Here is a 13,033-nt window from a genome sequence, read left to right as displayed (position 1 = left end):
GTCGTATAACGGTCAACAGAGACCGTTGACATCAAAGAAAGACAAAAATATTTATATCGTATTTGTCCGGATTATGGTTTCTGGAAACGCTAACAATCTGGTCCGGATTACGTAATCCGAACTTGGGATATTTTTGGAATTTTTGCAGGACGCGCGAGAAGGCAGTGGGCTGGGAAAATAAATCTCTATTCTGTTTTGCAATAACAGAATCAAATAATAATCGCGCAATCAAATAAAATATCGGTTATTTTTTTGTGGAAGTTTCCGTCGTGTTGAATTGAATTGAATATTCTCATCATCATCACCGCGTTAAGCAAAGCAAAACCCTAAATTCAAAACTCTCATCGTATTCTTCATCTCTTTCTCTCACAAACACACACGATTCAATTTCAATTTTCAAAGGAGTTTCAAATTTATTAAATCGTTAAGAAGAACGATGAAAAGAGTCTTCGGTGTCAAAGCGAAAAAGGAACCCCCTCCTTCAATTGAAGATGCCAACGAAAGGGTAATCTTCATTCAATCGCCGCTAGGGTTTCTTCAAATTCTCTCAGATCTATTCAATTTCGGTTTCTATTTTTGAATTTAGGTTTTTTTAATTCCTAATTTTATTGTTGAACTAAATTGATTATGTTTGCAGATTACCAAACGAGGTGATACGGTGGATGAGAAAATTAAGAAGCTTGATGTAGAACTCAATAGATACAAAGAACAGATTAAGAAAACAAGAGGTCCTGCTCAGGATGCTGTTAAAGCTAGAGCCATGCGGGTTCTTAAACAAAAGCGAATGTGAGTACCGGGTTTCTTCAATTGATTATTGGTTACTCAGACTTAGAATACTCGGAATATTTACTTTTAATACGCTCAATTGCTTTATCATGCTGCTAATAATTTCCTTCAACTTTAAAAGGCTATCGGTAGCTTTTAAGAGTAGTTGGCATTTTTACCTTTCAGTATGTTGGAAGTTGGACTTAAACAAAGTGAATAATTTCTAACTGTATGCATGGCATGAAAGTTTGCATGAAGTGAATGTTATATAGCCGTTTTCATATAGTGATACACTTACCTTTTGTCAGGTATGAAGGTCAACGTGATATGCTGTACAATCAGACGTTCAATCTTGATCAAGTTCAATTTGCTGCTGAGGGAATTAAAGATGCTCAACAAACTGTATGTATTCAAGAGCTTAGTTCAATTTGCATTGAACTCTTTTCATATATCCATCTGTATGACATCACTATTTGTACAAGAATATGAAGATGGTTTAATTCATAAAAGAAGACATAATATAATTTTTTTTTCTACTTATTAAATCAAATAGTTTATGGCATAACCTCATTCCTCCCTCTCTGATAACTATTCATAAGATTGGTGGCTTTCAGCACTGTGGTTTTTGAAAGGGGAAACTTTTACTATTTTGTGTCTTTTGTTTTGTGGTTTATTCTAAACGTGATCGGCCTTAACAAAAAAGTGCTTCCTTGTTATCTTGTGGTCACATGTCAGGAAAAACGCCTCCCCACTAGTGGGACGTGACTTTGTTCATTTGATCTTTTCTAGACCCTTCAATGGTGGGAGCCTAGTGTAATATTGTGCCACATTGTTTAATAATTTATGATTTGGATTTTCATCCCTTTTTAAAAACCAATAGATACAAATTATTTGGATGTTCGTAACTATTTCAAAAGTTTCTATAAATTTGACAATGCAAATTGTATGCTAATATTAAGAGAAATTGACTGGGGCAACCATATTCACTATAAAACATTCGTTTGTCTTGGTAGCGCTTTAAGGGTCATGGTTCGAGGCGGAGCTTTGTCTGTACCCTGTTTGGAATCTGCTGCCTACCTCACGAGAGGTAGGGGACAAATGGTTTGTAATTTGGGAGGGTTCTTTTCTTAACGATGTTATTCACTATGCATTATAGTTCCATTATAACATTCTAGTATATATTTATGTTTTCAGAAAGTGAATGATCTTGAAGAATATTTGTCAAGTAGATATAACATTTGAGTTCATTTGCTCACAAATTCCTCTTTCCTTCCCCCCACCCCTCCTTTTCAGATGTCAGCTTTGAAGTCTGCCAACAAGGATTTGAAGGGAATGATGAAAACTGTGAAGATCCAAGACATTGATGTATGTATTGTCTCTCCTTTTCTTATAGCTTTTATGTAGCTAACATTGAGAATTTTAGGTCTTACTGTTGATTGAATTTGTAGAACTTGCAAGATGAGATGATGGACCTGATGGATGTAAGTAATGAAATCCAAGAGACTTTGGGTAGAAGCTATAGTGTTCCTGATGACATCGACGAGGAGGATCTTATGGGTGGTAAGTTAATAATTTATTTAAGCTCTTGAGATATATGTTGGACACCTTTTTGAAAACTCCTAGTAACATGGCTTCATGGGTTGGATAACTGTATGACCCTGAGATTTTGTTGTGCTTCAAAAGTGTTATTAATTGCAGATTGCGGAAAATAGCAGTTTGTTCAAATTCCGTTATGGAACACTGCTATAGCACCGCTATAGCCTCTAATTCACAATATTTTGTACTAGCATTTTGCAGAACAATAGTGTTTTGTTAAAAATTCCGCTATGCAATAACGCTATTTAACAACACTGCTCTTTATTGAAATATGATTGCTATTTTACTTGTTTTGTATCCTGATTCGAATGAAAAGACGGACAATGTTCTAAGTGAGGTTTCATCAGTTGCATTTTCATTTGTGGGCTGGATGCATCGTAATATACAATACACTTTTAGGGAATGAACACTCCTCTAAGCCAGAGTAATAGATTAAAGATGGGGTTTATTGCATTTGTATGATTTGAGTTTGTTGCCTTATATAAGAATAGGATATGGATTGCATAATATATAACATTGTATAAATTTCAAGACCAGTGGTGTATTCTACTTGGACTTAAACTTAAAAGGCGTGGGTATAACCTGCAGATGCTCATCCAACTAGTCACTATACACTTTTAGGGAATGAGCACTCATTTTCGGAAAGATAATTCTCCTTTTTTTTGGTGATGAAGGGTCTTTAATTATCTGTTCTTTTTTGTTTTGGAATATCAGAACTTGATGCGCTGGAAGCAGACATGGAAAATGAATCTGAAGGAGTCCCCTCCTACCTCCAACCTGATAAAGAATCTGATTTTGACTCGGAGCTTAACTTGCCTTCAGCTCCTACAGGACAAACAGCAGTGCCACATGGCAGAGCCAATGCCCAAGTATAGTATTTTGAACTTATTTTATTTTATCAATATGAAAATTCATTTTCCTTTTGTTGTTTTGTTATCAATATGAAAACTCAAGGGAAAAAACTACTGCGTAAGTCTCGTTGCAACAGACGATATGGTGTTAAACTTAAAACAGGTGATTGTGTCTTTATAGAGATATTTTGGCTACATATTGGTAGAAGTATGTTTATCGGTTACTTGTTTCCTTTTGAGAAGGGATTACTTAGCAAGATGTTTTTCAACACTTCATCTGCCCCTTTCTTGCTTATAATGAATGAGCAGCCTATACTTGGTGCCTTTTTTCTACAATTGTATTCTCATATGTATCATGTGCATGCTTGAGGTTGCATTCTGATGGTGTAACTCTATGGTTGTGCCTACACTTGAATTGTATGTTCACTTGATTATTGAAAGGATTCGTCATCATCATTATTAGTTGTCAGCCTTTGTATAGTTGCTCAATGCCTCTTTTGTGTGATCTATTAGTTCTTCCTGACAAGTTATTCTCGATGCTGTTTAATATAATAATCTGAACTATGTAGTAGTAAATTACTCAATTTTTTGTTTTTATTTTATTTTAATGTCATGTAGTGACTTTTTTTTCCTGATTGATTACTTTGTTACTGACAGACTGAAGATGAACTGGGTTTACCTGCCGTCCCTCGGGCATCCCTACGCGGTTAAAGAATGCTTTTTATTTCATTGGCGTAGCTGGTGCATACACAAGCAAGACCTTGTAAAGTTGTGCAGAACTTGACAACATTGATTAATACAGTGATTTCATTGGCATTATTTGTAAGGAAATTTATTATCGATGCTTGGCAAACACTAGAGAACTTGGTAGTTATGATCAGAGTAAACTATGTGTAAACCTTGTTCATACCAATTTTATTGTCTGAATCCTGATATAAATTTTCACATTTAATAATTTATATAAGTATTATCTAAACCCTGAATGTGATAAATCGTCAGGAAATTTCAACAGAAGTAAGGGTGATTTGATTTTGTATGATTGTACATTGAATTTACCCCGATGTTTTTTGGTCGTATCTGAATTTCTGGTCCTGCAACGACTAAAGAAAATGGCCTCCTTATTTCAATCTTAAAAGAACAAATAAACAATATTTTTGTAATCATGTATAAAATTGCTAGTTGAAAATGTAATTATGGTGCTATAATATACGGTAAAAGAACCCTTTTCCTTAGCAACAGTTCGCGTGTAAAAGAGAACCCTCTTCCTGCCAAGTTATTCCTTACTCAAAATTTTAAGCTAATTGGGTCAGCAAGAATTTTCCCTAGCTTAAAGCTAGTAACAGCCATTCCAGAAAAATTGTTGAAACGTACGTTAATCATACAACTTCTTATAGTCTATATGATTCTTAATATGGTTGGCGAGTGAGGTGATAAATGTCAAATCTATTGTGACATAAACAGTAACTAGGGTTTTGCCATATATAGTGGAGTTATTATTATCAGAGAGTTCAAACATGATTCACGCCCTTCTTCATTTGGTACAACAAGACATGACTCACGCACTGTTTAAGTAGCTTACTTGGATGGAACAGCACTTTATCATCGGGACATGAATTATTGTCAAGTGATGCATGATCCGAAATAGACTTCAATTTGAATCCGACACATTTAAACTAGATATGGGGTGAAACAGAACCATACAATGCAAACTTAGCTTAAATAGACAATTGGGGTTAAAAAAATGACAGATGCATAATGCATTTAGCCTACACCAGCTGTTGACTCCAAAAGCATCAGGTATACATAATGCATACACACCTGACTCTACCATCACCACAAAGCAACTCCCTCAAGTTGACATTTTATTCCTTTTCTCTATCTTTGTTTGCACCTTGTTAGTTAGCTTAGAGACATTTGTAATACATGGCTACCAAAATATACATATCTGTATCCTTCCCTTGATTTTCCCAACATATAGAAAACCATGAATAACACTTCCATTAATTCTGAAAATCCATCAGAGAACTCAAATGCATTAGCATATTATTATATCGGATTGTCGTTAGCCTTTATTCTCCTGATGATGTTCATGTCTCTATTTTCATGTTACTGGCAAAACAGGCTGCTATCTAGAGGCAGCAACAACATTAATCCTAACAGAACCGTGATCTGGATGGAGAGAGATACTGCAGTGATTAATATCGAAGATACCATTCTGAATAGTTACCCGGTTTTGTTGTACTCACAAGTCAAGTTTCATCATAAGGCTGATTCAACATCACTCATTTGCTCAATTTGTTTGGGAGATTATAAAGATTCAGAGTGGTTGCGCTTCTTGCCTGATTGTGGTCACTTTTTTCATAAGGAGTGTATTGCTACATGGTTTAGGCTAAACCTCTCATGTCCCCTATGTCGAAACTCGCCACTCCCAACAGCTCTTCCAACTCCTCTTGCTGAAGTTACACTCTTGGCAACTACACATGATTGAGCAGTAGAAGCTCTATAAAGTGTTAGAAAGCAATATTAGAAAAAGAAATTGAATGTGAATCTTGTATGCTTACAAATTTAATATTACAGTTGAGGCCAAGCCTACAGCATAGACAACAATTGTGTTGTTGTAACATAGAAAAATTTGCACTGTAAGGCTGCAACAGTCACAATGTAGTGGGTGTAACAGCAGCATTGGACTGCAACCGACTGGTCTATATAATGCTCATACATTATTTCTCTATCCTCTTAATCTTTCTTTCTATCATGGATTTAGAGAGCATTTTCAATGGTAAGAGATATTTTAAAGTGATTGACAGTTGGTAATAAGATAGATATGAAATTTTAGAGAAAAAAACTAATGAATTGAAATTTCTAAAATAAGAACAAATTATAATATAGACAATAAATTTAAACTGCAACGATCACAATACATTAAGGGATATGAAACTATCAATGTTCGCAATTGCAACATCATGATGCAATTTAAAAGCTTTAAGGGATATGAAGCTATCAATGTAATATGAATCTTGTATGGTTAGTTAGAACATGTTTTTACATAATTAATCAGATATAAAAGGATAGAGATAAATATGCCCCTAGGATTCAACCACTGACCTAGAGAAACTATAAGCTATAACTAAGACTAATATGAAATCTTAAGAATTTTTCTGATCATAGAATGTCCCACGCTCTCTAACTTGTATACCCAATAGAGGGTGACATTTAGGATACACAAATGATAGAATTTTTGAATCATACCCCAATGTAATACTAGCCATTGATTTATAGTTTAAATTTTCAATGACCGTGATTTTACAATGACCATGATTTTACAAATTTCACATTCTTATTATGCTCCCCAACTTGCAAGCTTGTTTTGCTAGATTCAGTTAGACTTAGCCCAATTTTTATAACGATATTCGAGAATATCCTAAATATGTTGAGCCACATGCTATATATTATATTAAACCATTCAATTCACACCATAAGATGTTCATTCTTCAATGTTAAGAGTCTCATGTTAGATACGATATGATAAATAATTTAGTAGTATATATCTTACTTTTCTCTTTCCTCTTATCATACAAGTCGACTTTGTAGAATTGAGTTATGATCAACCCAAATTATAAAATGATATCCAAACTTATTCAAAACTCGTTGGACCATCTGTTACGGAGAAGCTCATATTAAGTTCAAGATGACAAATCCTAGACATGAGAAGGATGTGTTGAAAGTTAGATTGCTTGGTTCTGAATTGTCTGATTCAAGAATAGTTCAGAAAATACTCGTGACTGTCCCTGAAAGATTTGAAGCAACTATCACTTCCTTGGAAAATACCAAGGACATGTCAAAGCTTACCGTGGCGGAGCTTGTAAATGCTATGCAGGCCCAAGAACAAAGAAGAATAATAAGGTCTGAAGGTTCAGTGGAAGGAGCATTACAAGCTAAATTAAAAATCAACAAAGGAGAAAAGAGCATGGGAAATATGTATACGAAGAGATTCAACAAACAAGAGGCATTTGGAAGCACCAGCTACAAAAATGAAGAAAAAAATAGAGAATTTCCTCCTTGCAAGTATTGTGGAAAATTCGGTCATCCTCCTTTCAAATGTTGGAGAAGACCTGATGTGAAGTGTGACAAGTGCAACAAACTTGGGCATCATGAGAGAATTTGCAGAAGCAATTTTCAACAAAGTAATGAGGCTCAAGCTGAAGATCAACAAGAGGAAGAAGAGGAAGAGGAAGAGCGGTTGTTTGTAGCTACATGTTTTACAACCAGTAGCTCAAGTGAATGTTGGCTAGTGGATAGTGGTTGTACCCATCACATGACCCGTGATAAAGAAATATTCAGAGAGCTGGACATATCACAGATATCAAAAGTCAGAATCGGTAATGGTAAACTGATCGCTGTCGAAGGAAAAGGAACTGTGGCCATTGAAAGTTGCACAGGTACAAAGCTAATTTCTGATGTTTTATATGTACCTGAGATTGATCAAAACTTGCTGAGTGTGGGTCAATTACTTGATAAAGGATTTAAAGTCATCTTTGAAAATAAGCAATGTTTGATCAAAGATGCTGATGATAAGGTAATTTTCAGCATTAAAATGAGAAGCAAAAGTTTTTCATTTGATCCAATGAAGGAGGAGCAGATAGCTTATCCAGCTACTATTAATAGTACAGAGATATGGCACAAAAGATTAGGCCATTTTCATCATGCAGCAGTATTGAATTTGCAATGAAAGGATCTGGCTCAAGGCTTGCCTCACTTAGATGCTGAATTACCAAGCTGCAAGGCATGTCAGTATGGTAAGCAAGTAAGATTACCGTTCAAGCAAGCAACCTGGAGAGCAACAGAGAAGCTGCAACTGATTCACACAGATCTGGCTGGACCGCAAAGAACAGCTTCGCTTAATGAGAGCAAATACTACATTGTCTTTATAGATGATTACACCAGAATGTGCTGGATTTATTTTCTCAAGTCCAAGTCAGAGGTTGCAGGGGTATTTTGGAGATTTAAGAATTGGATTGAAAAGCAAAGTGGTTGTGTGATTCAAGTTTTGAGGTCTGACAATGGCACTGAGTACACTTCAACACAATTCACTATGTTCTGTGAGGAGGCAGGCATTGAGCATCAACTTACAGCCCCTTACACCCCTCAACAAAATGGAGTGAGCGAAAGGAAGAACAGGACAATAATGGAAATGGTCAGATGCATGCTTCATGAGAAAGGTTTGCCTAAAGAATATTGGGCAGAGGCTGCAAATACATCTGTATTTTTACTTAATAGACTTCCCACCAAAGCAGTAGACGGGAAGACTCCTTTTGAAGCTTGGTATGGTTACAAGCCTCTTTTGAAAATTTTTAAAATATTTGGATGCTTGTGTTTTACTTATGTGCCACAGATTAAAAGAGACAAGTTAGATAAGAAAGCTGAACCCGGTATATTTGTGGGTTATAGCTCAACATCTAAAGCTTATAGAGTTTTCCAACCTAACACAAGGAAATTTTTGATAAGCAGGGATGTGCAGTTCATGGAGAATGAGCAATGGAACTGGAATGATACAGAAAATAAGTCAATAGTTGATCCTTTTCAAAATCAAGATGAGTTAGTTGATGATCCTCCTGTAAGAGGTACTAGATTGCTTTCTGATGTTTATGAAAGATGCAATATTGCAGTCCTTGAACATGCAGGATATTGGGATGCAAAAGAAGATCCCAAATGGAGGGCTGCAATGCAGGAGGAGCTTACCATGATTGATAAAAACAGACTTGGAAACTTATTAAAAGGCCTGAGCATAAAAGAGTCATAGGGGTGAAGTGGGTGTTTAGAACAAAGCTAAACGCAGATGGATCAATCAACAAGCATAAAGTCAGGTTAGTGGTTAAAGGGTATGCTCAAATTTTTGGAGTAGATTTCTTTGATACATTTGCTCCAGTTGCAAGGCAAGATACTATTAGAATGTTGTTAGCTATTGCAGCACAAAAGGGATGGAAAATATGTCATCTTGATGTCAAGTCAGCATTTTTAAATGGATTTCTAGAGGAAGAAATATATGTTGAGCAACCTGAAGGTTTTGTTGTGAAAGGGCATGAAGATAAGGTCTATCTATTAAAGAAGGCCTTGTATGGTTTGAAACAAGCTCCAAGAGCTTGGTACAGCAGGATTGATGAGTACTTAGTGCAGTTAGGCTTTGTTAAAAGTCTAAGTGAATCCACTTTATATGTCAAAGGTGATCAAGCTAATTTTTTGGTGATCTCTTTATATGTTGATGATCTCCTAGTTACTGGCAGCAGTGTTGAACTGATTCAGCAGTTCAAGGATGACATGATGCAAGTGTTTGAGATGTCAGACTTGGGAGAAATGTCTTATTTCCTTGGCATGGAAGTTGAGCAGAAAAGTGGAGATATATTCATCTGTCAAAGGAAGTATGCAAAGGAGATGTTAAAGAAATTCAATATGGAGAACTGTAAAAGCATGAGCACACCTATGTGTCCAAAGGAGAAGCTATGCAAGGATGTTGAAGGAGAACAAGTGGATGAAACACTCTACCGAAGTTTAATTGGCTGCTTAATGTATCTTACAACTACAAGACCAGATATTTTGTATGCTGTAAATGTTCTTTCAAGATTCATGAATTGTGCTAAAGAATCTCATTTCAAAGGAGCAAAAAGAGTGTTGAGGTATGTTAAGGGAACCATAAATTTTGGCATTAAGTTCTGTCGATCAGAAAATTTCAAGTTACAAGGTTACTCAGATAATGATTGGGCAGGATCTTTAGATGACATGAAAAGCACTTCAGGCTACTGTTTTAGTTATGGAACAGGGATATTCTCTTGGAGTTCAAAAAAACAAGATATTGTTGCACAATCAACAGCTGAAGCAGAGTTTATTGCAGCCACATCAGCTGTTAATCAGGCCTTATGGCTAAGAAAAGTACTAGCTGATTTGCACTTAGAGCAAAGGGAAACTACTGAGGTAATGGTGGACAACCAGGCAGCCATTGCCATCTCCAAAAATCCCGTCTTTCATGGTAAAACAAAGCATTTTAGCATCAAATTATTTTTCCTCCGAGATGTCCAAAAGAATGGAGATGTGTGTTTGAAGTACTGCAAGACTGAAGACCAGCTGTCAGATATCTTTACAAAAGCTCTTCCAACAGGCAGGTTTGAGTTACTAAGGGAGAAACTTGGAATATCCAACTACTGATACAAGGAGGAGTGTTGAACGTGTGTATCAGCAGTTGTACTGCCAGCTGCACTGATTGACCAAGTCTTTAGGAGAATTTGTTTTAATATTTCAGTTTTTAATTAGCTAATAAAGTAGTGGCTAAAGATTAGGAGTTAGTTACTCAGTATTTGTTTTTATTTAAATTACAGCTTTGTATTTTGACTGTAGTTTTTTTTCAATTCAATAAAGCTCTAGTTTTTCCCTTCCTATTTCATGAGTTACGTATAAACACCAACACCGTTTATCAATGCAAATTATGATTCTTTTAAGTATAAAATATAAATATAATAATATTTAAGAAATTTAGAAATACTTAAAAGTTTGCCCATTTTTCAGATTTACTTCTAGCCACAAACATAATCCATCAACGTAAACCACATGTGCATAGGTAACACTCATTCTATTATTGAGTGAAATCAATGTGGGTCTCACACTTTGTAAATGAGTCTCAATAAAGATTCACCCAATAAAAGATGGAGTGTAAGGAGAGTGTTGGAAAGAGATTGCCCTTCAATTCTCTCAAGAGAGAGTGTTAGGAACACTCTTTTCCCAACACACTATCTAACACTATCTTCGTTGTTTGGTGAAATCAATATGGACGGTGATTGTCTCATTCAGGATTTTGATCCCTTATTTTTTAATTTGTGATTTTCGCCTTCTATTTTCTATGATAGAAGAAATTTAGGATGAGAAAATAGTGTTCCTGTTCACGGTAGAAAAAACATTGGTCTCAAAAAGCACTGCCAAAGGATTATGTTTGTCACTAGAATTAAACCTTAAAATCTCAAACCTTTGTAAATGAGTCTCACATTGATTTCACCAAATAAAACATAGTTCTCATACACATCATCATACCAGCACTTTCAATTTACCAAAGTTTTGGTTTAGAAGTTTAAAAAAGAGTGTGTAGGGGGGTGGGGGTACAATTTATTTTAAATATGTGTGTGTCTCATAACTCAGTTGGTAGGGACATTGCATTACATGCAAGGTTTGATTCGAACTTCGGATCTTTCACTTATTCATCTTAAAATGGTGAGATTCTAGTCATTAGACTATTTAACAAAAAAATGTGTTTAAATAGTGTGACCAAATATTTGTGGCATGTATAAGACTTCCTATTAGGTTTCCTCTAGAACATGGGATTTGGTTACAAAATCTGGGAGTTATATATTCCATGATTCACGCCCTTCTTCTTTTGCTCAAGAAATGATTCACGCCCTGTGTTAAGCAATTTAGGTGAGACTGCATTTTGTTATATTAGGCCATGAATTTGTTGTCAAGAGGTGCAATTAATTTTTCTATTTAGATGGCATCATCATTGATCAGAAATACAATTCAATTTGAATCCAACCCATTTTAACATACAATGCAAACTTAGCTTAAATATACATTTGAGGTTAAAAAAAATAACATGCATTTAGCCCACACTAGCTGTTGTCTCCAAAAGCATCAGGCATATATAATGCATTCACACCAAGTTGACATTTTATTCATTCTGTCTATATTTGCCCCCACCAAGTTATAATCATTTCACTCACGCAATTAAGATACAACTCTCTTTAACCATCATCCAAGTCTTTCCTTGCCAAATTATACACTTTTGTATCCTTCCTTTGATTCTTTTTTCATAGAATTTGAACTCTCCCAACACATAGAAAACCATGAACTACACTTCCAATATTTCTGACAACTCTTCAGAGAACTCAAATGTATTAGTATATTATTTTATTGGTTTTTCATTTTCTATTACCCTTGTGATGATGTTCATGTCTCTATTTTCATGTTATTGGCAAAACAGACTACAATCTAGTGGCATCAATTCTAACAGAGATCATACTACTGAAGTGAATATTGAAATAAGCGAGGAAGAAAGAGATGTTAATCCGAACAGTTACCCCATTTTGTTGTACTCCCACGCTAAGGATTCAACATCACTCATTTGCTCAATTTGTTTGGGAGATTATAAAGATTCAGAGTGGTTGCGTTTCTTACCTGATTGTGGTCACTTTTTTCATAAGGAGTGTATTGCTGCATGGTTTAGTTTAAACCTCTCATGTCCCCTCCCCTCTGTAGAAACTTGCCAATCCCAACTCCTCTTTCTGAAGTTACATTTTTGGCAACTACAAATAATTGAGTAGAAGCTCTACACAAGTTAAGAGCCTAATTGAACGATAATTCTTATATGCACAGAAAGATTTGGTCACATTCTTTGGACACACTCACAAAACTGATAAAATGAAGAAAAAATAATATGTGCCACCAAATAATATGTCTAAATCATTGTGTTCACTCAAACCTTTTCATCTTTTTTTCATCCAACTGTTATAGGGATAACACTTGCGTGACATTGTGATTGGTGACATTGGTCAACCACAATGTCACAGGTGGTTTTTTTGCTTTGTTTTTTTTGTACACTTGTGACATTGTGGTTGACCAATGTCACCAATATCACCAACCACAATGTCGTAGTAAAGAGATGGAAAAAACTCATCTGAGACGAGTTAGTAGTTACCATCACGGGCATCATTGAACATCATTACAAGGGACCATTTAAATGATTTTATTTGGAATTTATGAACTAAAATATAATATTTAGTTTTTTT

The 13,033-nt window shown here is 35.3% G+C and overlaps 1 protein-coding gene and 2 pseudogenes across 1 annotated transcript; all 3 read left to right on the top strand.

Moving 5' to 3' along the window:
* Nucleotides 1-253: 253 nt before the first annotated feature.
* Nucleotides 254-4,226, top strand: LOC146957760 (vacuolar protein sorting-associated protein 60.1-like). The gene is made up of 7 exons (XM_085738643.1): nucleotides 254-505; nucleotides 638-786; nucleotides 1,074-1,167; nucleotides 2,059-2,130; nucleotides 2,214-2,325; nucleotides 3,076-3,230; nucleotides 3,870-4,226. The coding sequence occupies exons 1-7, from the start codon at nucleotides 437-439 to the stop codon at nucleotides 3,921-3,923; spliced, it is 705 nt and encodes a 234-aa protein (XP_085594769.1). The 5' UTR covers nucleotides 254-436; the 3' UTR covers nucleotides 3,924-4,226.
* An 826-nt stretch (nucleotides 4,227-5,052) lies between these two features.
* LOC146957759 (RING-H2 finger protein ATL70 pseudogene) lies at nucleotides 5,053-5,813 on the top strand (annotated as a pseudogene).
* A 6,278-nt stretch (nucleotides 5,814-12,091) lies between these two features.
* Nucleotides 12,092-12,622, top strand: LOC146957758 (RING-H2 finger protein ATL70-like; annotated as a pseudogene).
* Nucleotides 12,623-13,033: the final 411 nt, after the last annotated feature.

Source organism: Medicago sativa, chromosome 1 (assembly GCF_051527215.1).
Source record: "Medicago sativa cultivar Bolivia chromosome 1, Bolivia_mono, whole genome shotgun sequence".
NCBI lineage: Eukaryota > Viridiplantae > Streptophyta > Magnoliopsida > Fabales > Fabaceae > Medicago > Medicago sativa.
Note: the sequence above shows the minus strand (reverse complement) of the source record. Positions and strands in the feature narration are given on the sequence as shown.

Bases quoted from the DNA above. Each gene is read 5' to 3' on its own strand.
- LOC146957760 (XM_085738643.1), top strand. From the start codon at position 437: ATGAAAAGAGTCTTCGGTGTCAAAGCGAAAAAGGAACCCCCTCCTTCA. The intron at 787-1,073 runs GTGAGTACCGGG...ACCTTTTGTCAG, and splicing joins GTTCTTAAACAAAAGCGAAT to GTATGAAGGTCAACGTGATA. The intron at 2,326-3,075 runs GTAAGTTAATAA...TTGGAATATCAG, and splicing joins CGAGGAGGATCTTATGGGTG to AACTTGATGCGCTGGAAGCA.